Raw genomic sequence first — 23159 nt, 5'->3', positions numbered from 1 at the left:
GTAAAACATAAAACGGATCGAAGCGTTGGGTGAGAAAGATGGGTTGATTAACAATGGAGAAGAAAAAAATAGATTATCTATGAGCCTGTACTGACATAAATACATGATGGAATAAATAAATGGGGAAAATGAAAACCTTTCCTTAAGAATCCCAATAAATATAGAAGAAGTAAAATAGAAAAATCACCATTTAGAACACCACAGTAAAAGTGGTTGCAGGCAAGATCCAGCAATGAAAGTTAAAATTAGTGGCCAAAACTCTAAATAGAAACAGTATGCTTGGGTAGCCTCAGAGGGTCTCCCTTCAACTTTATTAATACACGTGGTGGTTTTAAAATATGACCACAAATTCCAAATGGAGCTAATTTCCTCTGTCCCCTGAGTGTGCATTGGACTTAGCAACCCACTCTTAAGTGCAAACTGGAAATGGAAAAATCCTAACTATATAGTGGAGAAACCTGTCAGATACCATCTTAACCAAGTAAAAAAGGTTAGTATGATAGTTGATATCATGTGTCACCTGATATATAGGTAGGGCACATCTTCCCAAGGGATTCTTCCTAAAAATTTATAACCTCGGTCCAATAAGGAGAAAACATTAGACAAACATAAATTCAGGGACATTCTTCACAATACCTGACTATTCTTCCACCATGTGAAGGTCATGAAAGACCAGGAAAGACGAAAAAACTCTTACAGATTGGAGCAGACATGATGATTAAATGTACTGCGGTATCTGGATAGAATCTTGGATCAGTAAAAGGACGTTAGTGGAAAACTTGACGGAATCTGAATAAACTCTGTAATTAATTAATAGAATTGCACCCGAGTTACTTTCCTAGTTTTGATAAAAGTACCATGGCTCTGTAAAATGTTAACATTGGGGAAAGTTGGGTGAAGTATATACGGGAGGTTGCGGGAGATGACAGCGTGCTTTCAAGTTTGGTACACGAACAGTTTTTTACACATGAACGGTTTTTAGTATTAATACCGAATTGCTAGCTCGCTGCTTCTCTCATTCGAGAATAACCATGCTGGCCACAGATACCACGCACATAAATGAAATTCAAGCACAGCTTTCCTTCTCTCGGCTTGTGTCTAAAAGGTGCACTGCTTTGATGCACAGGTCGAGAGGCAAGGACAGAAAGCACCCTGGCTCCAGGCAGCAGGCATGGGTATCTCAGTAATCTCTCAACTCAGCAAAGTCGGCAGAAACTCTCCAGCTGATTTCTCAAGAAATGGGCATGGTGCACACCGGGGAAGAGAATCTCGAGAGAGGTACTAACAATTTACCTGCTAGATCTACGTCTAAAGGCCTCTTCACTAAAACCCTGCTAGCTCGGCACTATTAGCTTACTCTTTACGACTAAGAGGTGAGGCATCCTTTCTAAGGGTAGAGCTACTTTCCCAGCCCCAGCGGCGAGGAGCGGAGTTCCAGCTACCCGCCGCCGCCGCGCCGCTCCCTCCGTCTGCGCATGTGCATCCCCGCCTTCTCCTCCCGGCTCGTCCTTCCCCGGCCTCCAGCCCCTCGTGGGAAACCTTCCCTGGCTTCCGGGTCCACGCGGCGAGGGAACTGCGGGTGAGCCCCGGGGGGTGGGGGCGTGGGCCGAGAGGGCCCTGCGCGGCTCGGGGGTCCGGCGGGGGCGGCGGTGCCGGGTGGTGGGTAGGAGCTCCGCGGACACCGGAGCGACCCCAGGCGTCTGCGGCGCCTACAGAGTTGAAGGGACGGCGGGCGGGGGCGTCTCTAAGGGACCAGGGTCCCGCGTGGGAACGTGGGCTCTCGGGCTCGGAGGGTCCGCCGGTGTCCAGCCCCAGCGCTAAGCTGGCTGCGCCGTCGTGCGGCCGCGGGTGGGGAGTGCGCGTGCGTGACGTGTGCGCTGGGCCCACGGGGAGGGGGTGGGGGCTCCGGGGAGGAGTGAGTGCGCGTGCGCGACGTGCGTGCGCGCTTGACGTTGTGACGTGTGTGCGTGCGTCGTATGTGCGCCGGGCTTACTAGGAGGGGCGCGGTTGTAGGAGAACCAGGCAGGGCGTCAGATGTGAATGAATTGCTCTGACCGAGTAGTTGACATGCGGCTCGGTCTCCTTATCTGTAAAGTGTGGATATCAGTAATTCTTGCGGCATGGCATTGTTCTGAGCACTCACATTTTGCTAGCTGTTATTGTATTTGTTTGTTACGTATGTAATACATGCGGCTGGAGCTTGGACAAGTCTCTAGGGCCTTCATTGCTCAGTTAACTCATTTGTGCAATGGAAGAGGGAAGAGGCTGGACTAGCTAGCCACCAAGGCCCTTTCCTGGCTCTAACATTCCCCAGGTCCCCAGTTATTATTTATTATGTATTCATTTGTTATTTGTTATGTATAAGCATGACAGTATCCTGAAGCCATCGAAGTCTGTGTGACGGTGGAAGGTCTGGGACAAATTTAAGAAGAGCGAGGTGAGCTGGAGCTGAGAGGGGTGGGCACGCAGGCTACACAGGAGATGTGACCTCTTTAGAGAGTTTGTGAGGGCATGGTCGGGAATGAAAGGCTCACCAGCCATAGCGAAGGAAATTCTGTCCTCACCCCTCCCCGAACACCCCCTACTCCCCTTATTTTCCGTTCAGTATTTCCCATTGTTGATGGCATCTAGAAAAATGCTGAGAATGGCATCTAGAAAGATGCTGAGGTTCCCGCTCTCCTGGCTTTATAGACGCGCAGGATGGTAGTGCAGGCAAGAGGTTATCTGCTTTGACCTTATTTGAAAAATGAAAAAAGGATTTTGAGTCTGAGAAGGTGACTGACGGAGATCATGCAGTTTGTTAGTTGCAGAACCATGGTTAAAAGTCAGGTCTGCAAATTCCCAAGCCCCTGCCCGTTTTGTCACTGTTAAGTCAAAGATAGTTTCTTAATTAAAAGACCTTTTAAAAGTTGTAAGAAGGTTAGAACAAACATTAAACAATTTTTTATCTTGCCTTAAACACCCCCATCTCTTTTTTTCAGAGGTGTCTTGGATTATCTGACCTCAAGGGATTCATAGTGTTAACAGGAAAACAGATTAACAATGTGACTTGAGATTTTTAATTTTCCCTACCACATCAGTTCTGACAAATCCATAGTGTTTCCTCCTTTAGGTTACTGTTAAATGTTAAACTCATCTTCTCATGTTTTTAATTTTTCTGTGTCACAGAACCTAAATTGGTAATAAATCAATAAGAAACAAATGTTTACATTCACTCAGTGAAAAGTATCATGTCTAAGCTCAACATATATCGGAGCCACACATGGACACGTAAGTATCTTGTATGTGGAGCTGTGTAGGCAGGTAAATCCAGGAACTGCAAGGCAGGCCAAGTCTCTCCTAACTTCCTTCTTCCTTCCTTTTTCCTCAGCTCTCCCTCCTTCACTAAGAGCAGAAAATGAACAGATCCCAGGTGAGCTTTTTGTTTGTTTATTCCCACTTTGTTTTAAAATGGGTATTCTAAAGTTTGTAAGGATTCATATTTTTACGAGAAAAGAGAACTACGCAAGAATTACTTGAAGGGAAATATGTCGAGAGTAGCAAATTCAAAGAGTTGGTAGAATTAGATGTAGGACTCTTAATTTTACGGAGTTGTGCAAGTTGTAAAATTTTCTCTGATCTTTCTAATCAAAACACTGAAATTGCCTGTAATCATCTGATAGACACAGCACCGTGCCAAAGATGTGTGGATGCTTTTCAGGGGACCAAAAGTGAGGTTTGAGTAGACAGCTCTCTCATGGTCCTGCTTAATCCAGGAATGAGACTTTGAAGATCTGGCAGAATGGAGGGACCGGACATCCTCCAGATAACTCTCCATAACTGTTTGCGTCAGCTTGTTTGTATTTCTAGCTTGAGTAGCAGACTGTTCTGGTTTTGGTCTCTGCATTTCTCATTTGCATTTCAACCTCATGAATGCATTCTTGCTCCTTCACCACCACCACTCACCTGAAGCAGTTCTGGAAAAGGCCACCAAATTGTAGTCAAATCCAGTTTTTGTCTTTGTCTTACTTGACCTTCCTATGGCGTAGTCCTCAGTCTCTGTTGTCTCTGACATCTCCCTCCTAGCTCTCCTTTCTTAACTCTGCTACATTCCCTTCCTGTTCCTCACGAAGTTGTCTTTCCCTTTTGCCCCAGACGTTGCCTCTCCTTGGGTTTATTGCTTACGCATCCTTGGCTCACTGCTTTTTTCAGTCTATCTTTTTTCCTGACTGGTTTTGTCTCTCTTTTTTTTAAATAAAATACTTCTGAATTAGTAATTTATTAACATGGTTAAAAGGTTAAGTGATGTTCCCTCTAGGAAGGGTGACATTTATTTCTCATCTAAATGGAGACACTTCCACTGAGAATGAAAGAGGTTCTATAAAGTTATGACGGGACAACTGGCATATGTTGGGACAGTCCCAGACAAACTGGAATATAGGGTCATCCTGCTGTAGATATCTGTCTTTCTTGTTTGTCCTCCCAGTGTTTCTTTTTTCAGTTAAAGAATATTCTTGTATGCCCCCTACTTTTATTTAGAAGGGAATCCATCATCCTTAAGGCTTTTCAAACTTAGATGCACCTGTACCTCACTGGCATCCTGTTAAAATGCAGATTTTGATTTAGTGGATCTGGTGGGGCCCTGGGTTTTGCATTTCTAAAAAGCTCCCAGGTGAAACTGACTCTGCTGCTCAGGGAACCACACTTTGAGTAGCAAGTCTATACACAATTTTCCATTCTTTCTTTGCTTTTTTTCACTTTTTTCAGCCTGTCCCAGACATCTTTCTGTTAACAGAACATGGATTGCTTCTTTCTTTGTTATAACTGCACAGTAATTCAAGCATGAATGTTCCATTGTTTATTAAACTGGTGATTATTACTTATGAATTATTTCAAACCTTTTGCCACTACAAACCATATTCTAATGAATGACCTTGTACATATAGGTTTTTTCTCTCAGATAAATTCCCAGAAGTGCGTTGCCAGGTCAAAGGGTGAATATAATTGATACACTTGATCAGTTGGGATTATGGTATCATTTTGTGTCACTCCCATTGACCCTGAGTGAGTGCTGTTTTGTCCACAGCTTCTCCCATAGAACATGTGGTTCAACTTTGGGAATTTTGGCAATGGATAGATAAAAAGTAGTATTTTATGAAGTTTGTATTTGCAATTTTTTAAACTATGAGTGAGGTTAAATTTCTTTTTCATGTATCTGAAAGATGTATTTATGTTTCTGTGAACCCTCTGTTCATATCTTTTGCCCATTTTGCTCTTAGGTTTCTGGCTTTTTTTTTTTCTTCTTTGGTGTCTAGCTCTTTATATATTAGACATACTAATGCTTGTCTGTTATATAGGTTGCAAACTATTATTTTATGGTATATAATTTATATTTTGATAATTGACCCTGGTGTTTTCTCCCCCATGCAGGTATTCTGTTTCAGGATACCATGTTTCACTTAGTCGTTACCTTAAGCTCCCCTTGGCTGTGACAATTTCTCAGACTTTCCTTGTTTTTGATAACCTTGGCAGTTTTGAGGAGTACATTCAGTTGTTTTGTAGGATGTCCCTCAATTGGGAATTGTCTGCTGTTGTTTTCAATGTAAGACTGAGGTTATGGGCTTCTTGGAGGAAGACCACAGAGATATAACGTCATTTGGTCACATCATATCAAGGGTAAGTGTTGTTAACATGACTTATTACAGTGATGTATCACTGTTGATCACTTAGCTGAAGTAATGTGGTCACGAGTAGCAGTAAAGCTACTCTTTGTTTCCTCTGTTTTCATACTGTACTCTTTGGAAAGAAGTGGGAGTTACACGATACCTCCTTCCTGCTGGAGTATCTACATAAATTATCAGGAATTCTTCACAGGAGATTTTTCTGTTCTCTCCTATTTACTAATCCATTTATTTATATCAGCATGAATTCATGGATAGTTATTTTATATTTGGTTATAGTACAATGCTGCCTTGTTTTCTTTCGCTGCTCAAGTTATTCCAGGTTGGTTATTAAAAGCATCTTCTAGGGGCACGTGGGTGGCTGAGTCGGTTGAGTGTCTGACTCTTGATTTCGGCTCAGGTCATGATCTCAGGGTCCTGGTCTCTTTGCTGAGCGTGGAGCCTGCTTGAAATTCTCTCTTTCTCCCTCTGCTCCTCCCCCTGCTCATGCTCTCTTTCCCTCTCCTTCTCTCTCAAAAATAAGTAAATAAAATGTTTTAAAGGTACCTTTTGTTGGTTCCTGTGTCTTTTGACACACCCCGTTATTGTTTGAATACTTCTTCCTTCCTCCCTGTTAGTAGGTTTTCCAGGTTCATCTTACATCTTTCCTGCTTTAGAATTAGCCTTTTTTTTTTCTCTCTAAATAGCTCTGGTTCTTTTCATCGGAGCATAGTATGAGAAACCAAGATTGGGGGACTAGGTGTGTCTGCTGCTACTGGTGTGTCATTGCTCGCAGACCCTCCCAGCTAACTGAAAGAGGAAATACACGCGTATACTCTCTCATGTATATACAGGTGTCTGTAAATATTTCAGTATGTAACCATCTGTATATTAAGCTAAGTATTAGTTCACACTGTTGTCTCCTGTTGTAATCATTACCACATGGAACATTGTAACCTTCTCTCCTTGTTTGTCTGTAATCTCCACTCTAACAATGAGAATCCAGCTGACATCATCTGAATTTCATTTATTTGATAGTTCAATTCCAGAATACACATACATGATTTCAGAGTTGTTAACCCATGGACTCTTGATTCTTCCAGTTTGGGGCCATTATGAATTAAGGTGCTAGAAATATTCATGTGTAGGTTTTTAAGCAGACATATGTTTTCAAACACATAGGGTGTGAAATTGCTGGGTCAGTTTTGTATGTATGTATGTATTTATGTATGTATGTATGTATGTATAGCTTTGCAAGAAATTGCCAAACTATTTTTTACAAAGGTGCTGTATCAGTTTGTGTTCCTACCAACTACAAATCAGAATCTTTGTTGTTCTGATTCTGGACCTGAAATGGTATTGTCATAATTTTGGATTTAAATTTTAATTTAACACATTCTAATAAATAATGTCATGTTGTCTGCATTTTCCCACTAATAGGTGATGTTGAGCATCTGTTCATATATATATTTGTTATCCTTATATCTTTGGTGAAATGTTTGTTCAGATCTTTTGCCCATTTTTCAATTGGGTCATTTGTTTTCTTCTTATGAAGCTTTAAGACTTCTTTTGTATTTTTTGGATGCAGATCCTTTATTAGATAATGTGTTGCAGATATTTTCTTCCAGTCTGTGCCTTGTCCTCTCATTTTCTTAGAAATGTCTTTAACAGAGCAGACGATTTTATTTTTAATAATATTCAACCTATGCTTCCCCCGCCCCCCATGGAATATGCTTTTTCTGTTGTATTTAAAAACTCATTACCAAATCTAGGGTCACAGAGATTTTTCTCCTATATTCTTTGTTCTGTATTTTCTTCTGAAGGTTTAAAGGTTTGCATTTTACATTTAGACCTCATATTCATTTTTAGTTAATCCTTGTGTAAGGTCTGTGTCTAGGTTGATTTCTTTTGCATGAGTGTCCAGTTGTTCAAGCACCATTTGTTGAAAGCCTATCTTTTCTCCTTTTATTGCCTTTATGCCTTTGTCAAAAAACATTTGACTCTATTTTGGTAGATCTATTCCTGGACGCTCTGTTCTGTTGATCTATGTGTCTCTCTCAGCACTAACACACTGTCTTGGTTACTGGTAGCTTTATAGTAACTCTTAAGATCAGGCAATGTGAATTCTCATTTTTCTTCCACATTGTGTTGGCTATTCTAGATCCTTTGTCTTTCTATATAAACTTCAGAATCATTTTGTCAATATCTGCAAAATAGCTGGGGGTTTTTATTTAGATTGTGTTGAATTTATAGATTAAGTTGGAAAGAATTGACATCTTAGGCATATTGAGTCTTCCTATTGATGAATATGGACTATCTCTCCATTTCTTAAGATCTTTGATTTCTTCCATCAAATGGTGTGTTTTTCTATATATACATATTGTGTTAGATTTTATACTTGAGTACCTTTTTTGGGGGTGCAATTGTAAATGGTATTTTCAGATATAGGAAAACAGTTGACTTTTTTTATTGACCTTGTATCCTGTGATGTTTTGATATTTCCTTATTACTTCCAGTAGATTTTTTTCTTTCTTTTTGTAAGTTACTTGAGATTTTCTACATAGATAATAATATTGACTTCAAATAAAGAGAATTTGTTTTTCCTTTTCAGTGATACACCCAATTGTCTCATCCCCTCCTCCCACCTACCTTCCCTCTGGTAATCACCAGTTTGTTCTCTATATTTGGGAGTCTCTTTTTTTGTTTCTTTTTTGCTTTGTTTTGTTTCTTAAATAGCACATATGAGTGAAATCATATATTTGTCTTTGACTTATTTCACTTAGTATTATACCCTCTAGATCCATCCATGTTGTTGGAATTGTCAAGATTTCATTCTTTTCTCTGGCTGAGTAATATTCCATTTTATACACACACACACCCCCCACATCTTCTTTATCCATCTTACCTACTGTAAATAGTGCTGCCATATAAATATCTTTTCCAGTCAGTGTTTTCCTTTTCTTTGGGTAAATACCTGGTAATGGAATTACTGGATTATAGGATAGTTCTATTTTTAATTTTTTGAGGAACCTCCACACTGTTTTCCATAATGGCTGAACCAGTTTTCATCCCCACCATCAGTACACAAGGGTTCCTTTTTCTTCACACTATCACCAACTCTTGTAATTTCTTTTTTTTGATTCTAACCATTCTGACAGGTGTGAGGTGATATCTCATTGTGGTTTTGATTTGAGTTTCTCTGGTGATTAGTGATGTTGAGCATCTCTTCATGTGTCTCTTGGTCATCTGAATGTCTTTTTTAGAAAATGTTTATTCAGGTCCTTTGCCCAGTTTTTAATCAGCTTATTTGGGGTTTTTTTGGTGTTGAGTTATATATTTTGGCTATCAAATCCTTAACGGATATATCATTTGCAAGTATCTTCTCCCATTAGTAGGTTGTCTTTTTGTTTTATTGATGGTTACCTTTGCTGTGCAGAAGCTTTTTGTTTTGGTGTAGTCCCAAAGTTTGATTCTGCTTTTGTTTCCCTTCTCTTCAGAGACATATCTAGAAAGAAGTTGCTATGGCTGACGTCAAATAAGTTACTACCTGTGTGCTTTTCTAGGATTTTTACAGTTTCAGGTCTCACATTTAGGTCTTTAATTCATCTTGAGTTTATTTTTGTGTGTGGTGTAAGAAAGTGGTCCGGTTTCATTCTTTTGCATGTAGCTAGCTGTCCAGTTTTCCCAACACCATTTGTTGAAGAGACTGTCTTTTTCCTGTTGGATATTCTTGCCTCCTTTGTTGAAGATTAGCTGACCATATAACTGTTGGTTTATTTCTGGTCTCTCTGTTCTGTTCTACTTTTTTTTTTTTTTTTTTTTAAAGATTTTATTTATTTATTTGACAGAGAGAGACACACAGCGAGAAAGGGAACACAAGCAGGGGGAGGGGGAGAGGGAGGAGCAGGCTTCCCGCGGAGCAGGGAGCCCGATGCAGGGCTTGAGCCCTGGACCCTGGGATCATGACCTGAGCCGAAGGCAGACGCCCAACGACTGAGCCACCCAGGCGCCCTTGTTCTATTCTACTTTGAATAGCCAGAGCAGTCTTAGGAAAAAAAAAACAAAGCTGGATTTGTGTCACAAATTGATCAGTCCCGGATTTCCAGATATACTACAAAGCTATAGTAATCAAAACAGTATGGTACTGGCACAAAAATAGATAATGAAACAGGATACAGAGCCAATCACATATGTATTATTTCTGGTTTTGGTTTGGTTTGGTTTGGTTTGGTTTTGGTCTTACTGCACTACCTAGGACTTCTAGTACAGAGTTGAATAGGAGCATTGAGGTAAGACATCCTCACCCTATTCCTGCCCTTAGGGGAGAAGTGTCCAGTCTCTTAACATTAAATATGATGTTAGCTGTAAGGTTTTTGTGGATGGTCTTTATCAAGCTGAGAGAATTCCCCCTATTCCTAGTGCACTGAGAATTTTCATCATGAATGGCTGTTAGATTTTGTCAAATGCTTTTTTTTCATCAATCGATTTGATCATGTAATTTTTCTTCTTATTGATGTGCTGGATTGTATTGATTGATTTTTTAATTATTATTAACATTAACCTGGCCTTCCATACCTGGAATAAATTCCACTTGGTTATGGTTTATAATTCATTGTATATATTGTCAGATTTGATTTGCCAATATTTGAGGATTTTTGTGTCTATGCTAATGGGAGCTATTGGTCTTTAGTTTCTCATGTCTTTATCTAGTTTTGGAATCAGGGTAATGTTGGCCCTATAATATGAGTTTGGAAGTGTTATTTACTGCAGGAGATTGTGGAGAATTAGTATTTTTCCCCTAAATGTTTAGTAGAATTCACTAGTGACACCATTTGAGCTTAGTACTTTGTATTTTGGGAGTGATTTGACTAGTAATTCAATTTTGTTTTTAACAGATACAGATCTGTTCAGGTTATCTATTTCTCCTTGTATGAATTGGTAGCTGTGTCTTGTAAGGAATTTATCCATTTCAACTAAGTTAATTTTTCAGGAATAGAATTGTTTGTAGTATTCTCTTATTATTTTAATGTCCTTAGGATCAGTAGTGTTGACCTTTCATTTCTGAGATTCACAATTTGTTTCTTTTCTCTTTTTTCTTGGTTAAGTTTTCTGGAAGTTTATTAATTTATTGATCTTTTCAAAGAAGCAGCTGTTGGTGTCATTAATTTTCTTTTTTTTTCATGTTTTCAATTTCATTGATTTATTCTAATATTTCCTTTATTTTGCTTGCTTTTGGCTTAATTTACTTTTCTTCTATAGTGTACTAAGATGGAAACTTAGGTTACAGATTTAAAATTTTTCTTTTCTAATATATACACTGCTATAAATTTCCCTCTATGTACTGCTTTCAATTCATCCCACAAATTTTGATAAGTGGTATTTTTATTTTAATTTCATGTACAATGTTTAAAAATTTCTTTCGAGACCTCTTTGAACTCTAGGTTATTTATAAGTGTGTTGTTTAATTTTCAAGTGTTCGAGTGATTTCCCAGATATCTCTTGTTTATTGATTTCTATTCCATTGTAGTCAGAGAATGTATTTTGTATGATAGCTATTGTTTTAAATTTGTTAAGATGTGTTTTGTGGCCAAGACTATGGTCTGTCATGGTGAATGTTACATATGAGCTAGAATAGAATGATAAAATGTGTGTTTTATTGTTTCGGATGGGGTATTCTGTAACTGTCAATTAGATCATGTTGATGGATAGTGTGGTTCAGATCATCTTTATACTTACTGATTTTCTGCCTCCTTGATCTCTCAGTATTGACAGAGGAGTGTTGAAGCCTCCCAACTAGGATTATAAATTTATGTATTTCTCCTTTCAGTTCTATCAGTTTTGGAGGTATGTATTTTGGTACCCTTTAGTTAGATACATACATGTTTTGATACTCTTGTTAGACTGATATATGTTTTCTCTACTAGGTTTTTGAACCCATTTAATGAGTTCTTAATTCCAGTGTTGTATTTCTCAGCTCTAGAATGCCCATTTTATCTATGTCTGTATACACATCTATCAGAGGTCCCCAAGACCATCCCCAGGCTCAGTGACTTACTATACTAGGGTGACTCAGCAAGTGGTTCTCCTTATGGCTATGACTTATTAAAGTGCAAGAAGGTAAAGCAGAATCAATAAGGGGAAAAGGTGCACACAGAGCATAGTTGAGAGGAAGCCAGGAGCAAACTTCTAAGAGTTTTCTCCCAAATCTAGCAATGAGATTGACAACAAACTTGAAATGTCTGCCACGGAAGCTCAGTAGACACCCAGGGCTCAATGTTTTTATTCGGGAGCTGATCACATTGGTACTCTCTGCTTGGCACAGAAACTTCCAGACTTAGAAGGAATGCATGTGTGCAGTATAAACCATATTGCTTACACAAACAGTTTAGGCTTAGTGAACCATTCTTATTAGGGAATTTAAGTTCCCAGATGCCAGCCAAGGGATACCCTCATAGCAGCAGACCTTTCAAAGCAGACCAGTCTCAGCCTGCTCTAGTAATTTTTTTCTGCACAGTACACATACCATATATCCATTGAACTTCTCCCAATTATTTTGTTCATATTTTCCTGTTTTATTGAACATATTAATCATAATCCATTTTGAAGTTCTTGTTTATTATTTCCAGTATTTGGATCCCCTTTGGTCTGCTTTGTCTGTTTTATTGTCTATTTTTTATATCATATAAATGATAATATTAAAGAACTAATTTTTTCTTGGTCTGCTTTCCTTTGCAGTCTGCCGTGTGCATCCCGCTAGCTCTTGTGTATAACTTAATAAATGTTGGGCGCCTGGGTGGCTCAGTTGGTTAAGCGACTGCCTTTGGCTCAGGTCATGATCCTGGAGTCCCGGGATCGAGTCCCTCATCGGGCTCCTTGCTCAGCAGGAAGTCTGCTTCTCCCAGTGACCCTCCCCCCTCTCAGGCTCTTTCTCTCTATCTCATTCTCTCTCAAATAAATAAATAAAATCTTAAAAAAAAAAAACTTAATAAATGTTAATGTATATGTCTCCTCATCAGATCATAAGCACTTTGAGAACAGGAATGGTGTTTGTTTTCATCAGTAGTGTTTGCAGCAAGGGGAACAGTTCTAATCCTTTAGTGGGAACGCGGTTTGTACGAGATATTTCTTTTATCCTACAGAGTAAGTTAACACAAAAGAAGGCATCCTATCTGTCAGTTTTTAGCAAACTCTAAAGAGATTAGCCCTTTTAAATTTCTTCCATGTCATATAGTTCTGACGGCTTCATATAGAAAAGGATTATACCATTACAGGAACAAGTGTCATTCAAAGATGTATGTGTGGACTTCACTCAGGAAGAGTGGTATCTGCTGGATCCTGCTCAGAAGATACTATACAGAGATGTGATTCTAGAAAATTACAGCCATTTTGTCTCAGTAGGTAAGAATTGTTTTTCCTTGTGACTACCCTTAGCATGCATTTCTAGTTGTTGAAACAGGAACTGCCTGTGGAATTTTGATCGATGCTTGAGATTCAAGGCCCTGAGATGACCAGTCTCTCTGGCCACCATACAGAATGCTGTGTTCTTAACCTCCTCAGGGGTTGGTTCATTTGGGCATCTCCCTTGGGCAGCTCCTGAGGCTGTACCTTTCTTCCCCATCATTTTTCAGAGTCCCTGAAGCCAGGCTATTTAGCTATCATCTTGTATTATTTTTTCTCAACAGGATATTGCATTACTAAGCCAGAAGTGGTCTTCAAGATAGAGCAAGGAGAAGAGCCCTGGATATTAGAGGCAGGATTCCCAAGCCACTGCCATCAAGGTGAGTTAGTGAGTTCACAGGCAGGTGGAAAACAAGGGAATGAGATCTTAGGCCTTTGGTTTAGGGTTTATCACTTGTGAAATATTCTTCAGAAATTTCTTTTTTAAACTTTAGACCTTTGGGAGTGACAAAGGACAGTTGGCTCACATCTCCCTCCATTACCTTAATCACATTCCTCCACATGTCACTTTCCCCTCATAAATGCTTTCCTTTGTCCTATGATATTTTAGAGTGATTTACTAATACCTATAATGCAAACTGAGTTGGCTTCATCTTAGGTGATTTTTCTTGGTTAGCTTATCTTTTAAAATTGTTCACCTTCCCTCTATTCTCTTCGGACACCTTTTGTTACCTGGTGTGTATTCATGCTATACTTAACATATTCATTTAACAAATATGTGTTGGGTACCCACTATGATCCAGTTACGTTTTTAGGTAAAAGAATAATATCCCTTTTTCATGGAGTGTGTATTACAGTGAGGGACAAGAAGTATGTGTGTGTGTGCACATGCACAAGCATATGCGCGTGAACATGTACATACAGTATTTGTGGTGGTAAGCACTGTGGAGAGAGTTAAAACAGTGGGGACGGGGTGGAGAATAATGGCCTGTGCTGATGGGTAAGGAAGTCAGAGAAAGCCTGTTTGATGAGGTCCAAAGGAGGGATGAGACCCTAGTAAAGTGAAACTGTGAGCTGTTCCAGGCAGATGCCAAACTTCTCAGCGGTGTTCTTAGAGTGTTTGAAGAATGGCAAGGAGGCCATTGTGGCTGGAGGTGAATACGTGTTGGGGAGAGTGATAGGAGGTGATGTCATAAGTAGCATGGATCATGGTAATTTTATTTTGAGTGATGTGAGAAATCATTGTATTTTTTTTTTGAGTAAATTAAGTCAGATTAAATAATCAGATCTGATTTATAGTTTATGCACTAAATACAATCTGGTGGTTAGGTGGTGCTTAGGCACGAGCAAGGAAGGAATACCACTTAGGAGACTATTATATACTCCAGAGGAGAGAGGATAATCCTTAGGCGATGTTGGAAGTGCTGAGGAGTGGTAGGTTTGTATGTAGATCTTGAGGATGAGGCCAACAAGATTTGCTGTTGGATTGATAGTGTGGAAGAGAGCCAGGAGTCTAGTATGACTTGACTGATTTGTCTTAAGCAACTGGGTAAATCAGGGTGCCATTTACTGAGAGGAAATTAGATGATAGGGGACTTACGACATACCTAAACTTGGACACGAGAAGCTGGAGAGAACTGCTAGAGCCCAGGCTGTGTGTTGAAAAGGATGTTGGTTCGTGGCTGAGGCCAGAGCCAGTAGGGCCCGTGTGCGAGGCGTCAGCTGTGGGTGGTGGTAAAGGCACAAGGTTGGCTGAGAGCTTCCAGGTCGGAGGTTGGTGGACTTTTATATAAAGACAGTAGCACATATTTTAGGTCTGGTGGGTCACATGCGGTCTGGGTGTGATCCCTCCTCCTCCACTTCCTCCTCCTCCTCTTGCCTGGTTCTCCTTTTCCCTCTCCTCCCCTCTTTCTTCTTCCCGCTCACTCCTCCCTACTGCCTCTTCTGTCTTTTCCCTCTAAAAATGTAAAAAACAGTTGTAGTTCAAGGACCTTTGCTCAGCAGTCATAGTTTGCAGACTCCTAGAAAGTGGTGGTTTGCACATGAGATCAGTGGTCCTGGAACAATTCTTCTTTTACGAGGCCTGAAAATCTATTAAATCTCATCACAAGAGGAGCTTGAGGAACAGTCTGAGTACTATGAAAACCGGAGAGCCTGGTTTCTCAGGAATCCGGTAAGGAATATCCTAGCGTCCTATTACTATCTTACATGGCAGCTCCGGGATCAGTGCACTAAACCCATTATCCCCTATTGCTAGTGTCCTTATACTCCGGGGTCGCTTACCTTTCAAAACCAGCTTTCACGTCTCTTTGTTTTCTCACTTCTCACTGATCCCACTCAAAACCAGAACTGTGTGTTCTCTCTTTCCTGGCTTGATCTAATCCCTAAATGATTTTTATTTTCTTACCTGAAGCATCCGATTTATCTTTCACTAGCTTGGCAAAGTTGCTACTTACTAAGAAATGAAATTAAAATTAAAGTCTCCTTTCATTGACTATTATAATGTGGTCCTCCTATTCTACCTGTCTCGTTTCTTTTCTCTCTGCTCTCCAGAATTTCCTCTAAACCCCATACTGTCTTGTATCTTAAATTTCGTGTATAAATGCTTTCTCTTCTATCTACAGCTTTCATTCTTGTTTACTTTGCTTCTCAGATACTTAATATTGTATGTGTAAAGTGTTTAAACATTGAGTGGTGCATAGTAATGGCTTGTTATCTCATTTATTTTAAATTAGAGCTCATTTTTTTTCCCTGTAATTTAAATAACCCATATTTTATGACCCTAACCCACTAGTGGCTATATCCTCAAAACTCAGAACTAATCATATTACTCTTGCTTAGGGTTTCTTTCTTTATTGAGATTTTGTTTTCCCACAGAGAAGGCCCTTTCTTTTCCTAATTCTGATAGTTTACTAATTACTTTTTTGATTAACTGTGAAGCCAAGTTTGGAAGAGATCACTCTTTTTCATCCATTCAGAAAGCATCCCGTAGTACTTTTCCAAAAAGCACATTCCCATTTTGTCCTCGTGTATTACAGTTCATCACGTACAGGTTGGAAATAATTCATATGCACATTGCATTTATGAATTATTCATGTTCTGTCTCTTTTGTGAGGTCAGAGGAAGCAGGATTTTGGTAACACCTGCCAAGAGCTAGACTGTGGTCTTGACAAAGGGTGTAGCATTGAGCAAAGAACTTCATCACCAAATTATGGTGAATTTTACAGGCAGTAAACTTTTAAAGACAGTGAGTGAAGGCTGAAAGTGGTTGGGGTGTTGCAGTGTTTGTTGGCATTTATTCTTTTATTATTATTTTTTTGGCTTGTTTTCAATGAAAGAAAGCAGCATTTCCGGAAGGATGTCCAGGTTCCAGGAAGAGCCAGGGCTGGAATGCAGTTTGCATTGTGTTTCTGGGAGTGAGTGGTTTATGAGAGGCCCATCTGGAGCTGTACAGAAATACTGTTACTTGGACATGTGATGTGGTGGCTTGGACACTTAACTGTGAATCCAGTTGGTGGAAAGTTTGTTTTGTATTGATTTGTTTTTGCTGGCTAGTAATTACTACTATTTGGCCCTTGGAGCAGTGGGCTCAGGACTGCCATCGAAGTTTTTTCTCACGTGATTGACACTGTTGCATTGGGTAGCAACAGTGAAGCACAGCCAAGGATTGTTCTGATAAAGTTTACCAAAGGTCTCAGAACCGTGTAGAGAAACATGATCCTTATGGGTCTCACTAGTAGGTAAAAACTACAGATGAGGCTAGATAAAAAAGCAGAAAACCTTGATACAAAAGATAAACCTAGGTATAATAGCAGACTTAAAGATCAACATTGCCTCAGACATAAAATGGCTTTGGGGAGAAGTAATCCAGCAGATTGAAGTGAATCAATGTATGACTTGATGGTCAGGACAGATTCATTAGCAGCTGTGAGAAAACAAAGTGAACCTGGTCCTTCGGCAGAGATGGCCTGCCCCTCATCTGTTTTGTATTTCCTTTTGGATATTTGTGGTGTAGTGAATCTCAGCTAGATGGAGAGTGAGAGTCTGAGGTAAAGCAGTGTTCCTTAAAAAATGAGGAAGGAGGCGCTTTCAGAAATTTATGTTGATTCTTATAAATCAAATGGAGGGGAAAAAAGGACTGGCAACATGCATACTAGTGAGAATCCTACTGTAGTAGTCAAGCTGTGAGAGGATAAGGACATGAACCGTGATGTCTCTGAATTCTTCCTCTACTGATTCTCAGTCTATTTGTAGTTTATTTTTTATTTTAAAAGCTCCCTTGTTGAATTCTCCAATTTTCTGAGTTTCCTGCTTTCTAAGTGGACACCTTTCAGAAAATCTCTAATCCTTGCTCACTGTGTATCTTGATTTTATTTCACTTTCTCTAGCCTGCGTCTTACAGCATGTAAAAAAAAATAATTATTTCTTATAAAATAAGTTAAAAGAAAAACTAGATGCTGGGCTATAGGACTTCTTGGTTGAACCCGAGGAAGTTTGGTGTTGGTGCGCAGAGTAGAATCATGTGCTCCAGCCAGAATCCTACCCCAGGAATCTGTATATGAGGGGATTAGGACGGAACTGTTCTGTCTCCACCACACATAGTTCATCCTCTGAAAGCCATGTCCACTAGTCTCCACATCACTTTATTTAGTGTTCAGTGTCTCTGTCTGGCTCACCTCATTCTCTGAGTTTCCCGAGTCAGCCACTCCCAGCTCCCTGTGTTTTGAATTTTCACCCTTTTCCGTCCAGTTTTGAAGGTTTTATATTTAAAATGTTAAATGTCCTTGCCAGTTTCCATTCCCTGTTTCCACTGCAGCATGTATTTACTTTCCACTGAGACCAGGAGGATAAAGGAAACCTTTGCTTGGTTTTAGTTCACACCAGGAAACTGAGCCTAAAACAAAAGAATTGACTACATAAAAGGGCATTTGTGTGAGTTTAGTCCCATTAGAAGTGTACTAGGATTCATAAGATGTGGTTATTTTTCTCATTTCTAGAAGACTGGAAAGTTGATGACCTGATAGAGAGCAGCCAGGACAATGAAGACGAACATTTTTGGCAACTTGCTTTCACCACCAACAAAACGTTAAATGTAGATAGTGGTGATAGAGTAAGAAAAGCTTTCAATCTGGGCACAGATTCTGTTCCTTCAAGAAATTTTCCATATAAGATATGTGACTCGTGTGAAATGAGTTTGAAAAATATTTCAGGCTTAATTATTAGTAGAAAGAGCTATTCTGGGAAGAAGCCTGATGAGTTTAATGTATATGAGAAATTGCTCCTTGATATTAAGCATGAGAAAACACCTCCTGGAGGGAAATGTTATAAATATAATCAAAAAAGGAATGTGCTCAATCATAGCCATGACCTCAGTCAGCCAATTTTTGACCTGCCTTCTGAGTATAATGAAAACGGACAAACTTTCCATGAGGAAGCGGCCTTTTTCACAAACAAGAAAATACAGATAGGAGAGACGCTCTGTAAATATAATGCATGTGGAAGAACCTTCATCCACAGTTTAGAACTCAGTTTATCTCAGAGAACTCATTTGGAGATGGAGCCATATGAATGCAATATTTGTGGGAAGTCCTTCTATACAGATTTAAGATTGGGACATCAGAGAACTCTTACAGGAGAGACTCCTTATGAATACAATGAATATGGGCAAACCTTCTGTGATAACTCAACTTTCATTATCCATCAGGGAACCTATACAAGAAAGATTCCCCATGAATATAAAGTAGGTCCTAAAACGTGGGAAAAGTCAACCCTCTTTAAACGTCAGATAGTACACATGGGCAAAAAACCTTATGAGCACAATGAAAATGGAAATAACTTCAACAAGAAGTCACATCTCACCCAGCTTCGAAGAGGTCACTCAGGAGAAAAAACCTTTGAATGTGGTGAATGTGGGAAAACATTCTGGGAGAAGTCAAACCTCACTCAACATCAAAGAACACACACAGGAGAGAAACCCTATGAATGTACGGAATGTGGGAAATCCTTTTGTCAGAAACCACACCTTACCAACCATCAGCGAACACATACAGGAGAAAAACCCTATGAATGTAAGCAATGTGGAAAAACGTTCTGTGTAAAGTCAAACCTCACGGAACATCAGAGAACACACACAGGGGAGAAACCATACGAATGTAATACATGTGGGAAATCCTTCTGCCACAGGTCAGCCCTAACTGTCCATCAGAGAACACACACAGGAGAGAAACCCTTTATGTGTAACGAATGTGGGAAGTCCTTCTGTGTGAAGTCAAACCTCATTGTTCATCAAAGAACTCACACAGGGGAGAAACCCTATAAATGTAACGAGTGTGGGAAAACCTTCTGTGAAAAATCAGCTCTCACTAAACATCAGAGAACTCACACAGGAGAGAAGCCCTATGAGTGTGATGGATGTGGGAAAACCTTCAGTCAGAGGTCGGTACTCACAAAACATCAGAGAATTCACACAAGGGTGAAAGCTCTCTCAACATCCTGATGTCCAGAAGCCTTCACATGCCCTCTCAAATTCTTACACCATTTTTAAAAATGAGAGAATGAAGCCCAAAGAATGCCTCATGTTACTAGAAAGCGATGTCTTACCATATTTCAGATAATTAATACTAGCATAAAACTTTACTGATATTTTGAATATGTGAAAGTTCTCAAGAAAAACTGAAACTTTTCATCAGAAAATTTATATTGAGGGGAAATTTATTCACTTAAAGAATGTGGTAGAAATCTTTGTCTAGAATTTGTTGTGTCATATTCCAGATGTGGTACCAAATTTTATTGTAAATATAGTGGATGGTATTCATTCATACCCATATTCACAGTGGAATCTGAAGCTTAAAAAAAGTTGAATCGCAACAACATTAAACATTTATGAAGAGTCCCTGATGTTTGAAGGCCTGATGTGGGTATAGTAATATAGCAGAAGTTAGAGGTATGCTTGATTTGCATATTGGAGTCCAACATACTTGTGAAGAGAAAATATCCCTTAATTAAATAGCTATTATGGTCTATATTTATATCACCCACACTAAATACCACCAGTCTCTTTATAGGTTGATATAATTATATATGTATATATACGTATATGTAAATATATTTATACACATGTACCCACATGTATGCAGTGGTGTGTTAGAGTAAGCTCACACTGGCTTGCAGCTGCCGATGGTTAAATTTTCGGGAATTTTGTGAGCCGGTTGTTAAACATAGTTATTATTTAAAAATTAAATTATATTAAAAAGGTAATAAATACTCACACTCATCACTTCTTAATTACTTTATAACATTTTGCTCTTTGTTCTTTAGGTCACTTATATTATCAAGTCACATGGTAAAAATACCATCTAATGTGCTACTGCACATCTCTTCCCACCTCTGCACTCAGTGTCGTACTTCTGGTAGCTTGGCTTTAGTGGGAGCATTTATGCCCTGGAAATTGGCAAACTCTACAAACCGGGGTTTTTATTTTCTCAGAGAACCTGTTGTCAAATACTTACCAGCACACCACTGTGTATATATGAAAATATATCTGGACAATTTAAAGTACAAACTACATACCCCCTCTCCCATTTCCTGACATAAACAAATGGCTATGGCCATTATTGCTGAACTGCCTCTTCAGTAAAGAACCCCAAATTTGTTTTTGTGAGGTTTCTTAACTACCTCTGCACCAGTCTTAATTGTAAATACTACCTGAGTCTCTTTATCGTTTGGCCGGTATATGTTATTTTACAACCACATCACCAACCTTCCCTCTGATGTTGCTGGCAAATAGGAATTAGTATGGCCATTGTTACTGATCTACTACTACTTCCCAAAGAAGCCAAATAATATTTTTCTGAGGTTTTTCAGCTGCCTCTGGGGTCCTATAATGTTGTAAGTGCTGTTAATAACGGGGTTTAAATGAATTTTGCAAAGGTTAACATCATTTATGAACAGGAATACTCACTGCACTCCACAAATAAAAAATAGTGGTATGTACTCGAATGCCACTTTCTTACTCTTGGTATTTCATTGTTGTATCTATTTAGGCATGATCTGTTGTATGTGCCCCAGGAACTATGTATTTGTATTTAAAATAATAGGGTGTCATACACTGTCCCTGCCTCCTTTGTCCTACTGTTTTCCCACACCTCCTTGGAACACACTGATGAGCAGTTCCAAGAGACATTGCCCACCCACTACTCTGCTGCTTACTTGCTGGGCTGTTTTGTCTCTCTTTCCATTCTTCCCCCAGATGATTTAGGAGTAAATACAGATTAATCTAAGTTAATCGTGGAGATGCTATTCTAGTGATTCTGTTGAGATGTTTGGAAAATATTCTGCGGTACTTCTGGGAAAGATCTCAGTGATAAACTATTGTAACATGAGAAGACACAAGTAGAGATTGTCTCTCTTATGCTGGACTTTTTCATGTATGTATGTTATACCAAATTATAGCTTGTGGCCCTGAAGGGTAATAGCTTGAAGATAACAGTAGACAAAATGGGAAAAGCCTGGCTCAGACGTCACTGAGCTGCACAACTCCATCTGGACCTGTTCTTGGCTAGGACTTTCTGTTACTGTGGTAATAATAGTTGCTTATTTATCCTTAAGGCTATCTGTTACTTCTAGCTGAAGGCATTCCAGCTGGTACAGACAAGTACTTAGTTCTAAGTATTCATGTTCTATACAGTGATTTGGGGGAAGAATGACTTCTTTTGACAAGTTAATACGAGGATAGCTTTTGTATCAGCCCTGCTTCTAATGAAAAACAGAATTCTACCCCAACCAAGAGGATTGTAATGGTAGACGTATTACAGTGGTGTGGGCCAGAAACAAGGGATACTGAAGCACCTAGAGACTAGCATCACCCAGAAGCCGTGACCATTCTAACTCACAAAGGGGCAAAGGATGGAAAGAAACTAGTGTCACCAGAGCCCAATAAGAGCTGCTCTCATGGAGGAGAGACCATCTCCGAGGGGATATTGTCCCCACCAGCATTGTGGCACCGAATTGCTGGTGCCTCCCTTTGGAGAACCCAACCAGATGCGATCTGCAGGTTAGCCCAGGTGGGCACAGAGAAAGCGGAGAGAAGGTCTAGGTGGAGCCAATGGATAATAAGCAGCACGGTGTTTTTTTTTTTTTATTTCTGTAAACTCCTATGTAAAGTCTCAGTATTAGAAATAAACTTATTCTACTAGTTGAAAGTTAAGTATTTCTACTTCATTGTGCTTTTGTATTGTCACAAGTAAATTCCTTTTGGAAGTGAGCACTGTGGCAGGTATGTCTGTTGACATGCATGAAGCAGACATTATGTTAAATGATATTTTTCATATGTCCCTGTGTGGTGTTTCTTGTTACATGTGTTGTGAGATAAGCAGCTCTGTATTCTTCCAAATAAATAGCCAGTTGTCCCTGCGTTGTTTGATTAATTTACCCTTTTCCTTGTCCACTTGCTAGGGCATTTTTAGCATGTACTTAAATATTAGGTGTAGTGGCTGTTACTTTTTGTCTGCTTGAGGCAACTTTTCTACATTCTTCCCATAAGATAGCCCGTCCTTGTGAACACAAGAGTTGACATTTATCCCAGATGATACCATCTCTTCCTGGACCCGCATTTGTATTGATCCAGGAATGGTCATTTGTTACAAAATAGGCCAATGAGAACTTATCCTAGACTATTTTTTCACAAGTCATTGTGACCAGATAGTTTGTATCCTTGTTGCTGTCAGAAGTCCTATCAAGAAAATGTTTGCAAAGGAGAAGATGACGGCGATAAGTGCTGTAAAGTAAAATGAAAATAGGAAAAGTTGTCAGAAAGATGTTTCAGTCTACATAGCATGGAGAAGGGACGACCTCACTGGGAAGGCTACAGTGGAGGGAGTGAGCCATTTGGTTATCTGGGGAGAGAGAGAGAGAGAGAGAGAGAGAGAGTGTGTGTGTGTGTGTGTGTGTGTGTGTGTGTGTAATACATGTACATGTATAACCAACAATTTTAAGTACCTATGGTTTTGTTTCCTGAAACAGCACCCTAATTACCTGTAATACACTTTGATACTTTATTTTGTATTGTACCACATTCTGTTAAAAGAAATGCTTATTCCCATATCCTAAACTGATTTCACAGCC

General features: G+C 39.5%; 1 protein-coding gene across 6 annotated transcripts; it reads left to right on the top strand.

The window, feature by feature from the left end:
• Positions 1–1457: 1457 nt before the first annotated feature.
• Positions 1458–22448, top strand: ZNF248 (zinc finger protein 248). Of its 6 annotated transcripts, none has more exons than XM_064594580.1 (8): positions 1458–1579; positions 2366–2437; positions 3169–3270; positions 3371–3412; positions 5542–5655; positions 12911–13037; positions 13322–13417; positions 18038–22448. In XM_064594580.1, the coding sequence occupies exons 4-8, from the start codon at positions 3398–3400 to the stop codon at positions 19531–19533; spliced, it is 1848 nt and encodes a 615-aa protein (XP_064450650.1). In that variant the 5' UTR covers positions 1458–1579; positions 2366–2437; positions 3169–3270; positions 3371–3397; the 3' UTR covers positions 19534–22448. The 6 variants fall into 6 exon arrangements, with proteins under 6 accessions (XP_064450650.1, XP_064450647.1, XP_045733705.2 ...); XM_064594577.1 differs by having other exon boundaries at positions 18035–22448; XM_045877749.2 differs by lacking the exon at positions 5542–5655 and having other exon boundaries at positions 1459–1579; positions 18035–22448.
• The last annotated feature ends 711 nt before the right edge of the window (positions 22449–23159 follow it).

This window comes from Mirounga angustirostris, unplaced genomic scaffold, assembly GCF_029215605.1.
Source record: "Mirounga angustirostris isolate CCGP_5_RB_7025 unplaced genomic scaffold, mMirAng1.0.hap1 SCAF_6, whole genome shotgun sequence".
Taxonomy (NCBI): domain Eukaryota; kingdom Metazoa; phylum Chordata; class Mammalia; order Carnivora; family Phocidae; genus Mirounga; species Mirounga angustirostris.
The sequence above is the reverse complement of the archived record's forward strand: the minus strand, read 5'-3'. Positions and strand labels throughout refer to the sequence as shown.

Bases quoted from the DNA above. Each gene is read 5' to 3' on its own strand.
- ZNF248 (XM_064594577.1), top strand. The intron at 13,038-13,321 runs GTAAGAATTGTT...TTTTCTCAACAG, and splicing joins CAGCCATTTTGTCTCAGTAG to GATATTGCATTACTAAGCCA. The intron at 13,418-18,034 runs GTGAGTTAGTGA...TCTCATTTCTAG, and splicing joins CCCAAGCCACTGCCATCAAG to AAGACTGGAAAGTTGATGAC.